The 23,295-nt window shown below is 46.8% G+C and overlaps 1 protein-coding gene across 6 annotated transcripts in view; it reads left to right on the forward strand.

Annotated features, from left to right (window-relative positions):
- Positions 1 to 22,843, forward strand: part of gas7b (growth arrest-specific 7b) — a 448,977-nt gene extending 426,134 nt beyond the window's left edge. For all 6 annotated transcript variants that reach the window (XM_080209068.1, XM_080209072.1, XM_080209070.1 and 3 more), the window contains exon 14: positions 20,065 to 22,843. In XM_080209068.1, coding sequence (XP_080065194.1) covers positions 20,065 to 20,178 — 114 coding nt within the window. In that variant the 3' untranslated portion in view covers positions 20,179 to 22,843. The remainder of the gene's footprint in view (positions 1 to 20,064) is intronic.
- The last annotated feature ends 452 nt before the right edge of the window (positions 22,844 to 23,295 follow it).

Genomic DNA, 23,295 nt, shown 5'->3' on the forward strand with positions numbered 1-23,295 from the left:
CAATTTGTTTCAGGAAGCGAGATTAGGCCAATATTCACCAGAGTTTAGAAGAGTGAAAGGAGATCTAATTGAGGTGCATAAGATACAAACGGGGTTGGACAGGATAGATGTAGAGTGGATATTTCCCCTTTTTGGACATTCTAGAATGAGAAGCCATAGTTTTAGGCTAAGAGGTGGCAGATTTGAAACTGAAATGAGGAGGAATTACTTTACCAAAAGTTTAGAAATCTGTGGACTTCTCTACCCCGGAATGCAGTGGATGCTGGACACTAAACACATTTGAGGAGGAGAGGGATAGGTTTTTATTTAGTAGTGGGCTGAAGGATTATGGGGAGTGGGCAGAAAGGCAGAGATGAGGCCAAGATGAAATCAGCCATGATTGTATTGAATGGAGGAGCAGGCTTGAGGGGCTGAATGGCCTACTCCTGTTCCTAGTTCTTACGTCTCCTGAACTTACTCACCTCAGCATACGTGCTAGAACTTACTTCCTTGAGCACTGATGCACATTTCTGCGTTGCTGTTGTGTTGGTCTGGACCGTTGGCAACTTTTTGAGGTCTACAATAAAAACACAAAACAGCAGCTCGTTCCAGACAGGATGTGTGTGATATCTGTGTGCTTCTGTCCATGGCTATGGGGAGTGTATGAGAACCTGAGTCGTGTGTGTAGGGTGACATTACCTTGTGTGAGGTTCACTGCTTCCCCAGTTGGGAGGTCTTGTGCCTCTGCCTCTGATCCACGAGCTCCAGCTTCAAGTCCCACTCCAGGACTTGTTGGTCACAGAAGGAGCATTTGTGACGTGTTTCAACAAGTTGATAACAGCTTGTTAATCCTTCCAGTGCTTCCCAACTAATCCCCAAAGGGAAAAATGTGTGGTCAGAAGATGCAAACAAATACCACTTCTCCTTTCCTTAATTCCTTTCAGTCTCATATGTCAAGTTGTCCAAGGTGACCTCTTTTCAAGAGACGTGAGGATTTGTGTGTGTTTTCCAGTCTCGGGTCTGTTCCTTGTATTACGGAACATCCCAAGTTGAAGGATACGTATGTAAGCGTAGACATGTGCCCATTCTGTAGGTCATTAGTAATTGATCGTAACTTTGTTAGAATGGTTTGATGTGTGAAGTACTGGAGGACAGGAGTATAGTAAGGCATTCAGTTCAAAGCTGCTGCCTCAGTATGTGACCTGCTGACCTTTAGGTACATATAGGACTTTATAAAATAAATTATGTGAGGGCTTAATATGTAAACGGTAAACAATTTATTGCACGCAATCTGCCAGTGTGATGATATTGAGTAGTTTACCTCGTCATCAGGGACAGGGTAAGACTGTGACTGCGGGCATCTCCACGTCATGACTGTGGGAGTCTCACATGGTTCTGTGTTGGGGCGTCAACATTTTGCAATATGGTTGAGGGGAGTGAAGGCATCGTAGCTAAATTTACAGACAACACAAAAGATAGGTATAATATGTATAAGAAAAATATGTTGTAATGAGTTTCCAGTTGGATATAGATATGTTGACTGAATGGGCAAGAATGTGGCAAATGGAGTACAATGTGGGAAAATGTGAAGTTGTGCAATTTTGCAGGAAAAATAAGAAAGCAGGATATTACCTAAACAGAGAAGGACTGCAGAATTCTGAGGGGCAGGGGAATCTAGGTGTCCTGTGCACGCGTCACAAAAAGTTAATATACAGCAAGTAATTAAGAAGGTTAATAGAAGGCTATCCTTTATTATGGGAAGAATTGACTACAAGTAAGGATGTTATGCTTCAGTTATACAGAGCATTGGTGAGACTGCATCACAAATACTGTGTACTGTCTCTTTATTTGAGGAGGATGTAAGTGCATTGAAGGCGATGCAGAGGAAGTTTACTAGATTGATACCTGGAGCGAGCTGGATGTCTTATTAGGATAGGCTGGACAGACAGGGCTTATTTTCACTAGGAGTTTAGAAGAGTGAGGGGTGATTTGATTGAAGTCTGTAAGACCCTGACTTGGTTGACGTGGAAAGGATGTTTCCATTTGTGGATGGTCCAGAACCAAGGGACAGCGCTTCAGAATTAGGGGGTCACCCTTTGGGATAAGGAGGGAGATCTTTTCTCAGAGGGTTGTGCAGCTTTGGAACTCCCTGCCTCAGAGGGTGGTGGAGGCGGGGTCATTGAATATTGATTCTTTTTCACCAAAGGTTATCAGGATTAGATGGGAATGTGGAATTAGAAACACAAATAGATCGGCCACGACCTTGCTGAATGGTGGAGCAGAATGAGGGGATGAATGGCCTACTTCTGCTTCTATTTCACACGTTTGTTTGGATTGAACAAGTGCCACCAAGTGAAAGGTTTGGCCTTGCTCCACACAGACTTGGAAACATCTGAAATCTAGATTGGCCTCCAGAAGTGGGTGTGGGGGAGACAGCTGTTGTGGAATCACAGGAGATTCTTCTGCCGTATAGGCCTAAAACAATACAATTTCTAAAAATGTGTTTTACAGGATATGGGCATTACTGACTAGTTCAGCATTTATAGGCCATTCCTACTTACCCTTGTGAAGGTGGTAGTGAGCTGTCTTCTTGAATCACTGCATCCCTGAGGTATAGGTACATTCACAGTGCTGCTAGGGAGGGAGCTCCAACGTTTTGACCCAGCGACAGCGAAGGTTACGGACAGGGCAGCTGTCTCCTAGGGTTGTCTGACTGTTAATCACACTCGGAGACCTACCATCATTTCACTTTCTCTGCAAAGCAAATTATGTGAAGGGGAAAGAATGGATGGGAATGTTTCATGTTCACGAAAACGTGCTGTTATCTCCCACATCTGTTCTCAAGTTTTGCGAGTACTGACAGGCCGGCTCCTCCAGACGGATCTGGCGCACAGCTGGTGTCTGGGAGCCATTCACAGTGTCTACCTAGTCAGCCATCACACAGCTGTTGGGGGATGGGGGAAGTGGGGTGGGGGTGAGGGGAGAGTGGTTGCAACTTAGTGACTCACAAACTTGCCATATTTCCATCCTGCTCCCACAAGAGGTCAGTGTGTAAATTTTGAAAAGATGTATGTATTTCTAAAATATTGTTCTCCGGAGCAGTGTACCTGGTGGCCTTGGTGAGTGTTGGATTTACTTTAAAACGCTCTCCGTCTGCACTTCCGGTTCGCGGGGTTTCTATCAGTGCTTTTTACTTCCGTACCGGAAGTTAGGCGAGGGGATAGTCGGGAAGGGAGAGCGGGCAGTATAAAAAGAAGGTAGTGATAGACAGCAGGCAGCGTCGGGAGCGGACAGCGGAGTGAGTGGGAGCTGAGTGAGAGTTATAAGGGCTTTGGCTCGCTGGGCTTAGGCGAGAGCAGGCTTAGACGGCGTGAGTTGCAGTTTCTATCTTTCCCGGGTTGCGTTTCGGCACATACAAACCCAGGTGAGGTCGGGACGTGGCAGGGGCTATGAGGAGGAGCGTTAGCTGTGTTAGGTGCAACACGTGGGAGTTCTTGGTGGCATCACGTCTCCCGAAGGCCCACATCTGCGTCGTGTTTAGAGCTGCAGCGCTTGAGGGCCCGGGTCAGGCAACTAGAGGTGCGTTTAGAGGATGCGTTTCTGGTCAGGGAAAATGAGGAGTTAATGGCTAGGAACCATGAGCAAGAGGAGGTCCCAGGGGCTGAGGAGCAGGATGGGTGGACAACTGTTAAGAGGAAGAAGAGAAAGAAGAATAGTCCTGGTCCAAAGACCACCCCAGTGGCCCCCCAGAATTCATCGACAGGGATACAAAAGGATAGACAGGAGGGCCAGAATGACTCAGAGGGACGGAAGGGGGCTGGCAATGTGATAGTGGTAGGGGATGAGAGGGTCAAAGGAATTGACAGGAGGTTCTGTGGGCAGAAGCGTGACTCCAGGATGGTGGTCTGCCTCTCTGGAGCAGGGGTGCAGGACATATTGGAAAGGATAGAGGGAATTTTGAAAGGGGAGGGGACCCAGGCAGAGGTAATAATACACGCAGGGGAGAGGGACATAGGAAGGCAGAATAGGGCAGATGTACGCAGGCAATTTAGGGAGTTGGGGTCCAAACTGAAGAGCAGGACCTCCAGGGTGGCATTCTCTGGGCTGCTGCCTAGTACCAGCAGGACTAGGAATAACGAGATCATGCAGCTGAATGCACGGTTGAGGGATTGGTGCAAGGTAGAGGGCTTTACTTTTGTAGACCACTGGGAAGTATTTATAAGAACATAAGAACATAAGAAATAGGAGCAGGAGTAGGCCATCTAGCCCTTCGAGCCTGCCCCGCCATTCAATAAGATCATGGCTGATCTGTTGTGGCTCAGTTCCACTTTCCCGCCCTCTCCCCATAACCCTTAATCCCCTCTCTTATCAAGAACCCATCAACCCGCTTCTTAAAAATAATTAGCGAGGCAGCCTCCACCACTTCAACGGGCAGAGAATTCCAGAGATTCACCACCCTTTGAGTGAAGAAGTTCCTCCTCAACTCCGTTCTAAACCGCCCCCCCTTTATCTTGAGGCTGTGCCCCCTAGTCCTACTGTCTTTTTTGAGCGGGAAGAGTCTCTCCACCTCTATCCTATCCATCCCATTCATCATCTTATACGTCTCAATGAGATCTCCCCTCATTCTTCTAAACTCTAACGAGTACAAGCCTAGTTTATTCAGCCTCTCCTCATAGCTCAATCCCCTCAACTCCGGTATCAGCCTAGTAAACCTCCTCTGCACTCCCTCCAGGGCCAAAATATCCTTGCGCAGGTGCGGCGCCCAAAACTGCACACAGTACTCCAGCTGCGGCCTCACCAATGCCCTATACAGCTGCAGCAAGACCTCCCTACTTTTATATTCAATCCCCCTCGCTATGAAGGCCAGCATCCCATTCGCCTTCCTGACCACCTGCTGCACCTGCAAGCTGGGTTTTTGCGACTCATGCACAAGGACCCCGAGGTCCCTCTGCACCGTCGCCTGCTGCAGTTTTTCGCCCCGTAAGTAATAGTCCTTCCTACCATTCTTCCTACCAAAGTGGACCACCTCACACTTGCCAACATTAAATTCCATTTGCCATTTCCTGGCCCATTCGCCCAGCCTATCTAGATCCTTCTGCAGACTCTCCACACCCTCCGCACAATTTGCCTTTCCCCCAATCTTGGTGTCATCAGCAAATTTCGACACCCTGCACTCGGTTCCCTCCTCCAGATCATCTATATAAATGGTAAATAGCTGAGGCCCCAGCACCGACCCCTGGGGCACCCCACTAGTCACCAACCGCCAATCCGAATAGCACCCATTGACCCCCACTCTCTGCCTCCTATTTGACAACCAATCCTCTATCCACGCTAACACCCTACCCCCAACTCCATGTCCCCTGACCTTCTGCAATAACCTCTTGTGAGGTACCTTGTCAAACGCCTTCTGAAAATCCAGAAAGACCACATCCACCGGCTCTCCTCTATCCACTGCCCTAGACACATCCTCATAGAACTCCAGTAAATTTGTCAGACACGACTTCCCTTTAATGAAACCGTGTTGCGTCCGCCCTATCAAGCAATTCCCTTCAAGATGCCTCGCAATTTCCTCCTTAATGACGGATTCTAACATTTTACCTACCACAGACGTTAAACTAACCGGCCTATAATTCCCCGCCTTTTGCCTGGCACCCTTCTTAAACAACCCTTCTTATGAGAGAAGGGCAACTGTACAGGAGGGATGGGGAAAATTTGAATGGGAGAGGGACAAATGTCTTAGCAGGGAGGTTAGCTGGAGTGTTTAGGCAGGGTTTAAACTAATGGGGGGGGGGGGTGGGGATGAGACTGATAGGTCATTAGACACTGGGGTCGGGAGTGAGTTGGGTGATAGGGTAGGTTTGGGTGAAAGGAAAATTATCAGGGAGAAGGAGGTTCTGAGTGGCCCTGGTGGGTTGGACTGCGTCTGTTTCAATGCGAGGAGTGTGACGGGTAAAACGGATGAGTTTAGGGCCTTGATGTTTGTGAGGAAGTTAGATGTGGTGGCAGTAACGGAGACGTGGTTAAGGGAAGGGCAGGACTGGCAGCTGAATGTTCCTGGGTATAAGTGTTTTAGGTGTGACAGAGGAGGGTTGAAGAGAGGTGGTGGGGTGGCGCTGTTAGTGAAGGAGCACATCACAGCAGTGCAGAGGGAGGATAATATGGAGGAGTTAGGGATTGAGTCGCTGTGGGTGGAGTTCAGGAATAAAAAGGGAGAGATTACGATGCTAGGGGTATACTATAGGCCACCCAACAGCCCGAGGTCAGTGGAGGAAGGTATTTGCAGAGGCATTTTAGATAGATGCAGAAAGAATAAGGTGGTTGTAGTGGGTGACTTTAATCTTCCTGGAGTGGATTGGAAGGTGCCTAGGGCTGGGGGTACAGATGGGGAGGAATTTGTAAAATGTGTGATGGAAGGGTCCCTGGAGCAGTACGTAACTAGCCCGACTAGGGAGGGGGCTATACTGGATTTAGTGTCGGGTAATGAGCCGGGGCAGGTGGTTGAGGTAGGCGAACATGTGGCTAACAGTGATCGCAAGTCTGTCTACTTAAGGATAAAAATGGAAAGGGATGAGTGCCGTCCGAAGGGGAGGGTGCTGAACTGGGGGAAGGCGCGCTATAGCCGGATTAGGAAGGAGCTGAAGGATACTGATTGGGAGGGGTTGTTAGCCGGCAAGTCCACGGTTGGCAAGTGGGAGGCTTTCAAGGGCAAACTGATAATGTTGCAGGAAAGGCATGTGCCGGCAAAGAGGAAGGATGGGAAAGGCAGGATTAGAGAGCTGTGGATTACAGGGGGTATCGAAGACTTGGTCAGGAAGAAGAGGGAGGCATATGTTAGGTTGAAACAACTGGAAACGGAGAGTGCGCTGGAGGAATATAGAGTAGGAGGGAGCTTAAAAGGGGAGTTAGAAGGGCGAAAAGAGGGCATGAAATGGCTTTGGCTGATACAATTAAGGAAAATCCAAAGGCATTTTACTCTTATATTAGGAGCAAGAGAGTGGTTAGAGGGAAAATTGGTCCTCTTAGGGACAAAGGAGGGGAGCTATGTATCGAGTCTGAGGGAATGGGGGAGATCCTGAATGAATACTTTGCGTCGGTATTCACAAAAAGGAGAAGGGTTTGGTGTTGTGTCATGTCTTGGAGGGAGCTGTAGATCAGTGGCAGGAAATATCCATTACGAGGGAGGAAGTGCTAAGGTTTTTAGGTAGCATAAAAACGGATAAAGCTCCGGGGCCTGATGGTATTTATCCCAGGCTGCTTAGGGAGGTGAAAGATGAAATTGCTGGGCCTCTGACGCAAATCTTTGTCTCTTCCTTGGACACAGGTGAGGTCATGATGTGGATGTGCCGGCGTCGGACTGGGGTAAACACAGTAAAAAGTCTGACAACACCAGGTTTTAGTCCAACTGATTTATTTGATGGTAATAACTTTGATAGTACTATCAAATAAATCAGTTGGACTAAAACCTGGTGTTGTCAGACTTTTCACAGGTGCGATCCCAGAGGACTGGAGGGTAGCTAATGTGGTACCGCTGTTTAAAAAGGGTAGTAGGGATAACCCTGGTAATTATAGACCAGTGAGTTTGACATCGGTGGTAGGAAAATTATTGGAAAAAATTCTTAGGGATAGGATGTATGAACATCTGGAGCGTTGTGATCTGATTAGGGATACGCAACATGGCTTTGTTCGGGGGAGGTCTTGCCTTACGAATCTGGTAGAATTTTTTGAGGAGGTGACAAAAACGGTTGACGATGGGCGAGCCGTTGATGTCATCTATATGGATTTCAGTAAGGCGTTTGACAAAGTCCCTCACGGTAGACTGGTAGAAAAGGTTAAGGCACATGGGATACAGGGACAGGTAGCTAGGTGGATTGAAAACTGGCTGGGCAACAGGAGACAGAGGGTAGTAGTGGAAGGGTCCTTTTCTGGCTGGAGGTCAGTCACCAGTGGTGTGCCGCAGGGCTCAGTACTGGGACCTCTCCTCTTTGTAGTATATATAAACGACTTGGAAGAGGGTGTACGTGGTGTGATCAGCAAGTTTGCGGATGACACCAAGATGGCAGGATCGGCAGATACTGAGGAGGACTGTCGGGTGACACAGCAGGATATAGATAGGTTGGTATATTGGGCAGATAGATGGCAGATGGAATTTAATCCTGACAAATGCGAGGTGATGCATTTTGGAAGGAATAATGCAGGGAGGAGTTACATGATAAAAGGTAGACCGATTAAGAGTATCGAAATACAGAGGGACCTGGGAGTGCAGGTGCACAAGTCTCTGAAGGTGTCAACACAGGTAGAGAAGGTTGTAAAGAAAGCTTACGGAATGTTAGCCTTTATAGGAAGGGGTATAGAGTATAAGAGCTGCCGTCTAATGCTTCAGTTGTACAGAACGCTGGTTAGGCCGCATTTGGAGTACTGCGTCCAGTTCTGGTCACCTTACTACCGGAAGGACGTGGAGACCCTGGAGAGGGTGCAGAGGAGGTTTACCAGGATGTTGCCTGGCGTGGAAGGACTGAGTTACGAGGAAAGGTTGGAGAAACTGGGGCTCTTAGAAAGACGGAGATTAAGGGGGGATCTGATAGAGGTATATAAAATAATGAAGGGAATAGATAGAGTCAACAGTGGTAGGCTTTTCCCTAGATCGGGGACAATTACGAGAGGTCACAATGTAAGGGTGAGGGGGGAGAAGTATAATTTGGATACTAGAGGAAGGTTTTTCACGCAGAGGATAGTGGGGGTATGGAACGCGCTACCAAGTAAGGTGGTGGAGGCAGGCACGTTGGACTTGTTTAAGGTTTACTTAGACACATGAGCGAAACAGGGATGGAGGGTTATAGTAGACGGTATTAAAAAGGGTCAGAGCCTCGGGACGACACCAGAAATGTAGTATTACATGTTAATGTTTTGTCTCTCTTAATCCACAGGTGTCGGTCCACCTTGTTGTCAAACGAGGGGCATGCACACGGTGGGTCGTGCGTGGGCTGCTCTTGGAGGTTCCGGGAGTGGCCTAGTACTTCGTGTCGTTGTGTATGCTTAATCCTGGACCAGCACTGCAACAGCTCAGTGACTATCACTGCTAGCTGTGTAGATACGTGGATTTGGGCCTGTGTCTGTGGGAGTTTGCGCATTCTCCCTGTGGTTGCGTGGGTTTCCTCCGGGTGCTCCGGTTTCCTCCCACACCCCAAAGATGTGCTCTTAGGCTGATTGGTGTACCAAATTGACCCTACGCTATTCTCCCCTGAATCTGGCTACATTAGGGGTTCCATTCACGTACACACAGGGCAGGGTAGGTGTAGGAAAATGCTTTGTTGAAGGGGTGGCGTGGGCTCGTTGGGCCGAAGGGCCTGTTTCCCGTGCCGGGTTGTTCTTTGTATTGATGATGAAGCAAAGAAACAACTTGCTGAGGGGAAAAAGTCAAGTAAAAGTATCTAAAAGATGTATGAGGCAAGTTTTTTACACAGGATGGTGGGTGCCTGGAACCCGTTGCTGGGGGAGGTGGTGGAAGTAGATACAATAGTGAGCTTTGAGGGGCGTCTGAACAAATGCACGAGTAGGATGGGAATAGAGGATATGGTCTCTGGAAGAGTCAGGGGGTTTCAGTTCAGTTAGGCAGCATAGTCAGTGTAGGCTTGGAGGGCTGAAGGGCCTGATCCTGGGCTGTAATTTTCTTCGTTAATAAACTAATCGTCTTTAAAAATAGTAATTAATAGACTGAGAGTGTGCGCAACACAGCTGACTTCCGGTCTGAGACTGTGGGTGAGAGAATGCGTTAGTGTGTGGGGGGTGAGGGAGACTGAGAATCATGAGACTGGGAGGAAGGCATCTCCTTCTCTTGCCCCCACATGCTCCCACCCTCCCGCCCCCACACACACCTCCTCTCCCACGGCCAGACACACAGTCATCTCTCCTGCCCCCCATGCTAGCCCTCCCCTTCCCCCACCCCTACATGTTCCCTCTCTCCCGCCCCGATACTTGCCCCCTCTCTCTCTCCCGCCACCACATTCACTCTCCCGTTCTTTCTCCTGGCCCACGCACGCTCCCCCTCTCTCGCCCTCCTGCACACGCTCCCCCTCTCTCGCCCTCCTGCGCGCACACTCCAGAGGTGTCCTCCCATCCTGCTGCACTAATTTTCTAATGCGGTGGGGTGGGACAGTTTCATGGGTGGGCATGCACGGGATTCACGCGTGGATTCCCGCCGTGCGTGCATCTCCCACCACTGGATTTCCAATGCCATCGGATCCATGCCGGAAACCAATAGGAAGACAGGGATTAGCAGGCCCGGGACTGAAAGCTCCAGGCACACAACCTCCCCCAACCCCCCCACCCCGGCTTGAATGTTCCACTCCAGTGGGGATTACAATAACTCCCTACTTTTGGAGAGCTAGCATCCCGACCTCCCTGGTAAGAGGGGACAAATGGAGTCATCAGGGGTTTGGGCATGGGCACCCTGGCAGTGCCAGCCTGTGGCCCTGGCGCTGCCTAAGGGGCAAAGTGCCAATGTCCAGGGGACACCTTGGCACTGCCTATTGGGCATGGGACAGGGCCTCGGGGCTCAGGCTTCATGGGGATGGGGATGATTTGTGGGGTGGGCTGAGTCCTGCTGTCACTCTGCAGTTGGGATCGATGGGGACAGGAGGGAGGCCAGTGATCGGGGTGGGGTGCAGGATGAAGTTGGAGATCAGGGTGAGCTGGGACCGGGGTGGGGGAGGGGTTTGGCCCTTCCACATGCTCCCTCTCTACCTCCCCCCCCCCCCCCCCCCAAACACACACACACACACGTCGTCCCCTCCCTGGGCCGTACCCCTCTCATTCTCTCTCATGGACTTTTTCACTACAGTATCCACCACCCTCTCCCCGTTCCCTCGCCCTTCCCCACTGTAAATTCATCCTTCACGGCCTTAGCCGTGCCTTTGCTGATCCAAATTACTTCTCCCATCCCAGCTTCACTTTTCCGGCCCTGCAGCCCTCAGCACACTCACGTCGCCAGCGCTCACTGCTCTTCCGACCAGAGACTGTTTCTCTGCCTCATTTGCGACTGATCTCACTAGTGAACCTATCAGTAGCAAACGCGGGAAAGAAACTGGAGCTGACCCTTGCTAAATCTTGGTGTTCACTTACTGGCCTGTCTGATTTGCTTTTGAATACTGGCTCCAGAGGAGTGGGGGCGGGGGGCACATACAGGGTCTTTGCCAGCGCAATGGGTCATCTGTTGGATAAACCTGGTCTACAGGTTGTATTTAACCAACAAACCATTACATAAAACAAGGTTTTCCAATACTGCAGCTTAAGCTATCAAAGCAAGTTCTGAAAAGATGACCACTTGCCTTTAAGTTACCTTGTCTCTAACTTTTCACAGGTTTCCAAAAGGATATTTTAATATTCTTTAAGCACATTTCATCTCCCTCCCTCAAAGTACCACCATGAGTTCCTAGAATACAGTGAGATTCTTGCAAAGGGCTCTGAATGTTTTTATTTAAATGACTGACGTCACTACATCTGTACTGTTATTGGCTTTGAGAGATTTTCATTAGCAAAAAATGAGGTTCCTATATTTGCTTTCAAAGCTGCCAACCTCAGTGACCAAAGGAAATGCTCTCTATTTTCTCTACCTTGTATTTAGAATAAAGTGGCCCTACATTGCAATGAGATAAATCCATAAAAAGACACGTCCCTTTAGGCGTAAATCTAATAGCCTCATCTTTCCATGACAGACAAGTCTCTAACAAAATGTGCTTTTCTTGGGTCAATAGGGATGGTGGAAAAACAGAGTGCAAGAAAGATTAAAGGATCTTATTATCCATGTGGATATTCCTCAGGGCAATATTTTGACATTGACTCTACTTCCCAGATGCTTCAGGGTCCCGCAATTCCCAGGCCTCATTCTAAAGCTAAATTTCAAGCCTAAATTGGTTGGGCCCCATAAATAGTTCATTTTCACTCTTTGAAAGAAGATGGTTTCTCAAGGGAAACCTCAACATCAGATTTGAAAACCGTGAGGACGTCTATACATGTAGGAAGACTGTCCGACTGCCCGAAGTGTGAAAAGGGGCAGAATTCTTCAAATGAAAGAGCTCTTATGTCAACGTGGAGAAAATTCTACAAGAGGGAGAGCGGTGCTGGACCAACAAGTGGTAGAAGTTTCAGTGGGGGAGCATTTTGGTGACAGTGACCATAACGCAGTAGGATTTAAAGTAGTTATGGAAAGGGACAAAGATGGACTGGAAATCAAGGTTCTGAATTGGGAGAGGGCCAATTCTAATAACAGGATCTGGCCAGAGTTAACTGGGAGCAGCTACTTGTCAGAAAATCCACAGAGCAGTGACAGTCATTCAAATAGAAAATAGAGTACAGAGCCAACATGTTCCTGTGAAAGGTGAGAGCACCAAACCCAAAGAACCCTGGATGTTAAGGGGCATCCAGGGTTGGATAAGGAAAAAAAGGGAGGCTTATGGCAGACACTGAGGGCTCAAAACAGCAGGAACCCCAGAGGAGTATAGAAAGTGCAAGGGATTATTTAAAAATGAAATTAGGAGAGTGAAGAGGGGGCATGAAGAAAACACTGGTAGGTAAAATAAAGGAAAATCCAAAGGTGTTTTATAAGTCTATTGAGGATAGGAGGATGACCAAGGAAAGAGTAAGGCCCAATAGGGGCCAACAAGGCCATTGAGGCAGGAGCCAGAAGATGTAGGAGAGGTTTTATTTTGCATCAGTGTTCACAATGGAGAAGGATGAAGTAGGTACAGAAATCACGGTGGGGAATTATGATTTACTGAAGTAACGATGTTGAGAGGGAGGAGGTATTAACGGCTCTAAAAATGGATAAATCCCCAGGCCCAGATGAGATGTATTCTAAGCTGCTGTGGAAGGCAAGGGAGGAGATTGCAGCAGCTCTGACAATTTTATAATCATCTCTGGCCGCAGGAGAGGTACCAGAGGACCGCAGGACATACTAATGTGGTACCGTTATTCAAGAAGGGAAGTAGGGGGAAAACAGGAAATTACAATGAGTGGTAGGGAAACTATTGGAAAAAAAATCTGAGGGACAGAATTAATCTCCACTTGGAGAGGCAAGGATTAATGAGAGCGTGGTTTTCACAAATGGAGATCGTGTTGCAAACGTGATTGAATTTTTCAAAGAGGTGATTAGGTGTGTAGATGAGGGTTGTGCTGTTAATGTAGAATATACGGCTTCCGGTAAGGCTTTTGACAAGGTCCCACACGGGCGGCTGATGATCATGTTACGAGCCTATGGGACCCAAGGCAATTTGGCAAACTGGATCAAAAACTGGCTTTGTGACAGGAGGCAGAGGCTGTTTTTGTGACTGTAAGCCTGCGTCCAGCGGTGTTCCACAGGTACGGTGCTGGGTGCCTTGTTGTTTGTGGTGTACATTAACGATCTGGACGTGAATGTAAGAGATATGAAGAGTAAGTTCACAGGTGACACAGAAGTTGGTGGTGTGGTAAATAGTGAGGAGTGAAGCCTTCGATTTATAGAATGGTATAGACCAGCTGGTTAAACGGGTAGAACAACGATAAATGGAATTTAACCCTGAAAAATGTGAGGTGATACATTTTGGCAGGACTAAGAAGGCTAGGGAATATACAGTGAATATTCAGGCCCAAGAAGTACAGAGGATCATAGGGACCTTGGTGTGCATGTCCATGGAGCTCTGAAGACAGAAGGACAGGTAGATAAGGTGGTTAAGAAGGCATATGGGATACTTGCCTTTATGAACTTGCATTTAATATAAAACCAGGGAGGTTATGATGGCACTTTACGAAACACTAGTTTGGCTAGAACTAGAGTACTGTGTGCAGTTCTGGTCACTACACTATAGGAAAGATACGATTGCAATAGAAAGGGTGCAGAGGAGATTCACCAGGATGTTGCCTGGGCTGGAGCGTTTCAGCTGGATAGGATGGAGTTGCCTTCCTTGGAGCAGAGAAAGCTAAGGGGGGACTTGATGGAGGTGTATAAAAATTGAGTGGCATAGATAGGGTGGATAGGAAGAAACCTTTCCCCTTCGTGGAAGAGTCAAGAACCAGGAAAAATAGATTGAGGTTTAGCGGCAGGAGGTTTACAGAAGATGTGAGGAAAAACTTTTTCACCCGGGGTGGTGGGAGTCTGGAACGCACTGCTTGAAAGGGGGAACCCTCACAACATTTCAGAAGCATTTAGATGAAATGCCATAAGTGTACAAGTTTACGGACCAAGCGCTGAAAAATGGGATTAGAATAGATAGCTGCTTGATGGGCTGAAGGGCCTCTTTCCATGTTGTATAACTTTGTGCCTTAACCACATTTATAAATTTGGGAGTATTCTCAAATCTGGCAGAATGCTTTGGAAATTGCGGGCGCAATCTTACCAGCTGTGCACGCCACAATCCAGCTGCAGCGAAGTCAGAATTACAGCCAAATCTCCATTCACAGCAGTGGGATGGGAAAATCCCGTTGGTGTGAACAATCGTAACATTCCAGCCTGTGTGTTTGTGTTTGAAACTGACCTGAGGTAAGTTGCTCTTGTTAGAGATGGTAAAGGGTATTATATGTTGGTCGTGGACAATTGTGGATCACTGTCCTTCCATTGCCGATGTAGCCTACCCAATAGATTACCACCTTAAATGTCGTTCGCACCCAAGTCACGGCCTTAATGTCATCCAAGACTGCATCATATATGCCGATCCACAGTTTGGGCTGAGTGGGACTTCCCTCTCTGCACCAAAAGGCCTGACCGAATTGTCCTGGTGGAGTCCTCCTGACAGGGTGAGTCCATTTTCCAGATCTTTCCGATATGTATGGGAGCCTACTGCTCAAATGCAATAAGAGAAAATATTATTTCAGGCTGAGGCATTGATATTTCCCTTCTCTGCACTGCAAAAAGAAACTTCCTGTTGCGTTTGTTTAAGGGTTTATGGAGTTAGTGTTTTCAAAAGAAAAGCCTCACACCCAGCCTCTTTGTGGGTGCCAAATTTCTCAATTGCTTTCAGGGATTATCAGGATATGAAAATCTTTTTCCAAAAGTGTTTGGATATTAACTCGTGCTAAACAAATTTCTGATTATATTGATCCAGTTTTGTTTCTTGCAGTTCTGAGTTAGCTTTCGTTTCAGTAAGTTCATACAATCAAAGCAGCATCTTGTCTTTCTCAAGCTGATAATGTTGGCCTCTCCTTAATGCCAAAGACTGAAGATTTAACATAAGAACATAAGAACATAAATAGGAGCAGGAGTAGGCCATCCAGCCCTTCGAGCCTACCCCGCCATTCAATAAGATCATGGCTGATCTGTCGTGGCTCAGTTCCACTTTCCCGCCCTCTCCCCATAACCCTTAATCCCCTCTCCTATCAAAAACCCATCAACCCGCGTCTTAAAAATATTTAGCGAGGCAGCCTCCACCACTTCAACAGGCAGAGAATTCCAGAGATTAACCACCCTTTGAGTGAAGAAGTTCCTCCTCAAGTCCGTTCTAAACCGCCCCCCTTTTATCTTGAGGCTGTGCCCCCTAGTCCTATTGTCTTTTTTGAGCGGGAAGAGTCTTTCCGCCTCTATCCTATCCATCCCATTCATCATCTTATACGTCTCAATGAGATCTCCTCTCATTCTTCTAAACTCTAACGAGTACAAGCCCAGTTTATTCAGCCTCTCCTCATAGCTCAACCCCCTCAACTCCGGTATCAGCCTAGTAAACCTCTTCTGCACTCCCTCCAAGGCCAAAATATCTTTGCGCAGGTGCGGCGCCCAAAACTGCACACAGTACTCCAGGTGCGGCCTCACCAATGCCCTATACAGCTGCAGCAAGACCTCCCTACTTTTATATTCAATCCCCTTTGCTATGAAGGCCAGCATCCCATTCGCCTTCCTGACCACCTGCTGCACCTGCAAGCTGGGTTTTTGCGACTCATGCACAAGGACCCCGAGGTCCCTCTGCACCGTCGCCTGCTGCAGTTTTTCGCCCCGTAAGTAATAGTCCTTCCTACCATTCTTCCTACCAAAGTGGACCACCTCACACTTGCCAACATTAAATTCCATTTGCCATTTCCTGGCCCATTCGCCCAGCCTATCTAGATCCTTCTGCAGACTCTCCACACCCTCCGCACAATTTGACGTTCCCCCAATCTCGGTGTCATCAGCAAATTTCGACACTCTACACTCGGTTCCCTCCTCCAGATCATCTATATAAACGGTAAAAAGCTGAGGCCCCAGCACCGACCCCTGGGGCACTCCACTGGTCACCATCCGCCAATCCGAATAGCACCCGTTGACCCCCACTCTCTGCCTCCTATTTGACAACCAATCCTCTATCCACGCTAACACCCTACCCCCAACTCCATGTCCCTCGACCTTCTGCAATAACCTCTTGTGAGGCACTTTGTCAAACGCCTTCTGAAAATCTAGAAAGACCACATCCACCGGCTCTCCTCTATTCACCGCCCTAGACACATCCTCATAGAACTCCAGTAAATTTGTCAGACACGACTTCCCTTTAATGAAACCGTGCTGCGTCTGCTCTATCAAGCAATTCCCTTCAAGATGCCTCGCAATTTCCTCCTTAATGACAGATTCTAACATTTTACCTACCACAGACGTTAAACTAACCGGCCTATAATTCCCCGCCTTTTGCCTGGCACCTTTCTTAAACAACGGCGTAACATTAGCCGTTTTCCAATCATCTGGCACTTCCCCGGAATCCAGCGACGTTTGGAAAATAACCACCAAGGCATCCACTATCGCCTCCGCCATTTCTTTCAGAACCCTCGGATACATTCCATCCGGTCCTGGGGACTTGTCCACAATCAGCCCCTCCAGTCTGTCGAGCACCGCCTTTCTAGTAACAGTAATGTCATTAAGACCCTCCAGTCCTACCACCTTTCCATCGCTAACACCCGGCAAATTATTCACGTCCTCCTCCGTGAAGACAGAAACAAAAAAGTTATTCAATACCTTAGCCATATCCCCATCCCCTACCACTAGGTCCCCTTTCTCATCCTCTAAAGGACCAACATTCACCCTAGCCAGCCTCTTCCTTTTTATACATTTATAAAAACTCTTGCTATCCTTTTTATATTAAGCGCTAGCCCAGCTTCATAGTTTCTCCTACCTTTCTTTATCAACTTCTTTGTCAATCTTTGTTGACATTTAAACCTCTCCCAATCCTCTTCTCGCCCACTACTCTTAGCTACTCTAAATGCCTCTGCTTTTAATTTAACACTTCCCTTCACCTCCTTCGTTATCCACGGCTTATTACCTCTCCTCCTACTATCCTTTTTGACCATCGGAATAAATTTCTGCTGAGCACCAAGAAAGATCTCCTTAAAGATCCTCCACTGCTCCTCAACAGACCCTCCCTCCAACGCGCTCTCCCAGTCCACATTCGCCAATTCTTCTCTCATCCTACCGTATTCCCCTCTATTCAAACAAAGGACGCGTGTCCGGGAACCCACTTTCTCCTCCTCCATCTGCACCAGAAACTCCACCATACAATGATCACTCTCCCCAAGAGGATCCTTCACCACAAGGTCCCTAATTCTACCCGCTTCATTACATAGCACCAGATCCAAGATAGCTCGCTCCCTCGTCAAATCTAACAATCTTACCAGCTATGCACGCCACAATCCGGCTGCAGCGAAGTCAGAATTACAGCCAAATCTCCATTCACAGCAGTGGGATGGGAAAATCCCGTTGGTGTGAACAATCGTAACATTCCAGCCTGTGTGTTTGTGTTTGAAACTTACCTGAGGTAAGTTGCTCTTGTTAGAGATGGTAAAGGGTATTATATGTTGGTCGTGGACAATTGTGGATCACTGTCCTTCCATTACCGATGTAGCATTAGTTCAGCTTAGCTGCTGATAGACCATTGTTATCAGGGAAAGAAGCCTTTTGTCCGCAGTTTATGATGAAAGCAATTATTTAAACCAGGTGGCAGAACAAAACGTACGGTTTATTACAGACCTGAACCCAAAAACCACAGTTTAAATTCTTTCACAGCACAGTGGTAAAGTGGTTAGCACTGTTGCTTCACAGCGCCAGGGACCCAGGTTCAATTCCAGCCTCAGGTCACTGTCTGTGTGGAGTGTGCACGTTCTCCCCGTGTCTGCGTGGGTTTCCTCTGCGTGCTTCAGTTTCTTCCTACATTCCAAAAATATGTGGGTTAGGTTGATTGGCCATGCTAAATTAACCCTAGTGTCAGCAGAATTAGCAGAGTAAATGTGCGGGGTTGCGGGAATAGGGTTTGGGTGGGATTGTGGTTGGTGCAGACTTGTCGGGCTGAATGACCTCCTCCTGTACTGTAAGGATTTCAAATGGACATTACTTTTTTTAAAAAATTCATTCTTGGGACATGGACATTGCTGGCTATCTATCCCTTGTTGCCCTTGGAGAGCAGTTCAGAGTTGACCACATCGCTCCCTCCCTAACAGCTACGGGTGTACCTATATCTCAGGGACTGCAGCAGTTCAAGAAGGTGGCTCACCATCATCACCTTAAGGGCAACTAGGGATGGACAATCTCAGCCAGTGACACTCACATCTCGTCAATGAATTTTTTAAAAAAACCCAAAGCGCGTCTACTTTAACTCCTTCCGTACTTTGGGTCACGACAGCCTACAAGCTTCTCAAATATAAACTCAGCATCACCAACCGAACCCGTAGATTCATCTTCCTCTTCCATTTTTCTTTCCTCAACTCTCTGACTCTTTGCAACGTTGATGTATTCCTGGTGAGCAACAAAGGCAAGAATAGGCCAAGGCGGACCCGGGTGACGCATCAGTGGGCAGTCCACATCCCTAAGACAAAAGCAAAATACAGCCCGTGCTGGAAATACACAGCAGGTCAGGCAGCATCTGTGGAAAGAGAGAGAGAAAGAAGGTCGATGGTTGAGTCCAAAATGACTCCTCTTAGGACCGCGGTATTTTTATTTAACATTTCAGGTCAATGATCTTTTGTCAGAACGAAAGGATTGAAGAACAAGCGGGCATAGATTGAAAGTTATTGGCGAAAGTGATATGAGAAATATTTTTGATTTGATTTATTATTGTCACGTATTGGTATACAGTGAAAAATATTGTTTCTTGTGTGCTATACAGACAAAGCATACCGTTCATAGAGGAGAGGGTGTAGAATGTCGTGTTACAGTCATAGCTAGGATGTAGAGAAAGATCAGCTTAGTGCGAGTTAGGTCCATTCAAATGTCTGATGGCAGCAGGGAAGAAGCTGCTCTCGAGTTGGATGTTACATATCCTCAGACTTTTGTATCTTTCTCCCGACAGAAGAAGGTGGAAGAGAGAACGTCTGGGGTGCACGGAGTCCTCAATTATGCTGGCTACTTTTCCGAGGCAGCAGGAAGTGTAGACCGAATCAATGGATGGGAAGTTAGTTTGTGTAATGGATTGGGCTATATTCATGACCCGTTGTAGTTTCTTGAGATCTTGGGCAGAGCAGGCTCCATACCAAGTTGTGATACAACCAGAAGAAATGCTTTCTATGGTGCATCTGTAAAAGTTGGTCAGAATTGTTGCTGACGTGTCAAATTTCCTTAGTCTTCTGAGAAAGTAGAAGCAGTGGTGGGCTTTCTTAATTATAATGTTGGTATAGGGGGACCAGGACAGCTTGTCGGTGATCCAGACACGTAAAAATTTGAAGCTCTTGATCATTTCTACTTGGTGCCCATTGTTGTAAACGTGGGTAGGTCCTCCACTGCGCTACCTGAAGTCGATGACTGTCTTCTTCATATTGTTGACATTGAGGGAGAAATTATTGTCGTCGCACCAAATTCTCCTTTGCTTTCCTGTACTACTTTCACGCAGCGTGCTGTTTAAGGCCTGGAATGCTCTGTCGAAGATTGTGGTGAAGGCAGTTTCAATTGAAGCATTCAAAAGGGACTGACCCTATGAAATGAACAGGAAGGTTATGGGGAGAAGCTTGGAGAATGGTACAAAGAGAATGGCTCATGTGGGGAGAGTCTGTGCTGATATGATGGGTCAAATGGCCTCTGCCTGCATTGTAGCAACTCTGTGATCCTGGGGAATGCTTGCCAATTTGTAATGGAAGTCTAGCAGGGTTTCACACTTAGTTTTTCTTTCTCATTTCTAGACTATTGAACCAGTGGACAAGCTACTCCAGAAGGTTGACCCCAGCAACGACAGAGAATTGTGGGTAAAAGAGCACAAGACAGGCCATATCCGGCCTGTGGACATGGAATTATAGAGAGCAAGCCCTTAGAGGCGATACGTATTTTTTCCCCACAGGCATTGACTGAGCAGTTAATTGTCGCTGTTCTTCAGACGAAAGGATTGAACCGAGGAGATGAAGTGCAATGAAAGTTACAGTACAAGCTCATAACCCAGTGCCTTTTGTGTTCATGGAACAAAAAAAATGTTTAAATATTTAGCCACCCGTGTCAACTTTAATATGCAGTTTTTTTTTGTGCTAATAGGAGTTTTCTTGCAGATCAAACTGCCTGTTCGCCAGCAATGGTGGAAGAGCTTTCTTTTGCATGCTAAGCATGTATATATAAAGAGTGCTTCGGCTGTCATTGATTCCAATCCCCCCCATCCCCCCGCCCCCCCATCACACTCCTTAACATTCCATCAAGCAGTGCAACGTGGTTGTCCCTTGATCAAACTGGGCACTTTCACATGAAAACCAGTTCTTACTTTGGTATCGAGTAGAAAACACTTCACCCCTCTCACACACACACCTACACACACACGCACGTTAGAAAACAATGGGGCAAATTTTCCCCTTCCGCCCGCCACAGGAAACCACGGATCACGGAAAGGTTCGTTGACCTCAGCTGGGATTTTCCGGGTTCAGGGTGAACGGGGTCGGAAGATCCCACCCAACGCGCCTGGTAGTTGACCACATTTTGAGAGTTGTCGCAGCTTGGACACAAACCAGCCTGGTGGGTAAGTCAGCACATTTTGAAGGTGTGCACTAAGAATTATTTGTGAAAATTGTGATGTTTGAATTTTTGATTTTGAAGAGCACCAGCGGTGAGATTAAAAGCACCCAGATTCAATCCTTAACGGCGGAACTGTGGAACATCGGGTTTCGAAATTGAAACTTAACCTTCCCCCTGTTTTGGTTGGAGCTTATGTCACTAAGATTGCTTCTTTTTTACTTTTTGAGCGATTGGATAGTTTTCTGGATAAGTATCCCCTTTTTTTTCTATAACATTTCCCTGCCCATTTCATCTTACTTTTGAGAAAGTAAGTGCGCATCTTACTGCGAGGCCTCAATGAGGTGCCAAGGATTATCCTTCCATTTTGCGCCCTGTTCACTTCATTCCTACAGCTTTCCAGTCAGACCCATTCACACTTTCCTTGCATGATGATGTATTGTGCACTAATCAATGTTTTTGAGGTAATTTTGTTTAAAATATACATATATATTTTGTCTATCTTAGCTTATAGAACATTTCCCTCTCTTCTGGGTTTCAGGATACGTTTCTCTTGGATGTTACGAGCAAGTGATTAGAGAAGGTTCTATGTCCCGTTAGGCCCTCAGCGTTTTTGGGTTGAGTCCGTGTTAAAGTATACGTGTGTAGTCAGTGCATCATTGTAATGGTGTCACCCATCGTTATGTGATGATGACCTGTTCAAACTCTCCTAAAAAAAAAGTTACCTCTATAAACCAGCAAGTAGATTTAGTACTTATGGCCTCCAACATGCAATGAGTTAGTTTCTCAAAGCAATATGAACGTGGAGGTAGCGTTTCTCCAGATGGCAGTGTCGTTATTTAGCGTGAGTTCAGTCATACTCTTTTTTTGTTGTGAACGGAATCTCAAAATACGAACGATCCAACATTCAAAGCCTTCGCAACACTGTCGAGATTTTCACTGGCTTTTACAGCTCTTCTGTCCTGCTGCACGCACCATTCCATAATCACTTCAAACCAATGACAATGCAGAAGCCCCATCACAATGGCCACTAAAATTGAAGGAGATAATTGGTACAGAGCAATGATTTGTGAAGTTCAGGTGACCTGTTTTAAACTTAAGGGCTTTTAACACACCCTGATTCGGAGTGTTAGATACCTCAGGGGGAAGTCAGTCCTCGGCTCGCTTTCCTAGTGTCAGGACATGAGATCAGACAGAAAGATGGAGCACGGGGATATTAACGAGGGCATTACACCCTCATCACCTGTCCGAACCCTCCAAGTAGGGTGGATGGACAGAAAGCAGCTCACAAACTGGATATGAGAGGCAGACTTCCTGTTGGAAATGTTAGTCGTTCCACTCACTCATGCAAGCTATTGGTAAGATTTGCAACCTTTATAGTAGCTAAGTGAGATGCAGTCAAATGAAAATCTAATCTTGTGCACATTGTTTGTGAGTTGGGGGAGGATTTGGCACTGCTGCTATTCTATGCTTTTCTTTAAGTAATGCAAACTCCATTAAAGAATAATACAATTACTCATTTACAGGAAAATCAGTGTATAGTGACAGGGGTGACAAAAACATATCCACCTATCCTTAAGTGCCATTGGGTTTTATAAAACCAGTGACACTGTTATAACAGCACAGTTTCTCTGTCAAAATTTAAAATGTTGTATATACAAGGTATTGGATAAGGGGTTCCATGAAACAGCTTCAATCACTAAAGGAGATAAGGTTCACAGTCCACAATAATTTCATGTGAAAGTATCCCAAAATGAATTTGACCAAGCTGCATCTGCAGCAATACAATGATTCCTATTTAACAATGTGTATGTTGCTTTGAATATTGTGCGAGTTGTGATACATGTTCTCTCTAGTTAAAGTGATAGTTATTAAAACATTCACAGCGTAAAAGCATTTTTTTTTCAATCAGAAGGCTGTAGCTGCTAAAACCTGAATGTTTTCCATATAATAAATGACATCTTGTTGAAACATTGTGTTTTAAGTAGACCTGGATCATACGTACATGTACCTATCATGGTAACTCAAGCTGTGAATGCCACTGAGTATTGCGGCGGCACAGTGGTTAGCATTGCTTCCTCACAGTACCAGGGATCTGGGTTCAATTCCAACCTTTCGTCGCTGTCTGTGCAGAGTTTGCACCTTCTCCCTGCGTCTACATCGGTTTCCTCCGGGTTCTCCAGTTTCCAAAGATGTGCGGGTTAGGTTGATTGGCCATACTAAATAGACCCTTAGTGTCAGGAGGACTAGCAGGGTAAATATGTGGAGTTACAGTGAAAGGCCAATACATTGATGCACGGCATGTGAGCCAAAACAAAGGGGTCATAGATAAGGCCTGGGTGGGATCGATTGTTGTCAGTGCAGGCACGAGGGGGCTGAATGGCCTCTTTGTGCACTGCGGTGATTCCGAGTATCTTCAAAAC

The sequence above is a fragment of the Carcharhinus amblyrhynchos genome, chromosome 21, assembly GCF_965287045.1.
Source record: "Carcharhinus amblyrhynchos chromosome 21, sCarAmb.v2.hapA, whole genome shotgun sequence".
NCBI classification, from domain to species: Eukaryota; Metazoa; Chordata; class Chondrichthyes; order Carcharhiniformes; family Carcharhinidae; genus Carcharhinus; species Carcharhinus amblyrhynchos.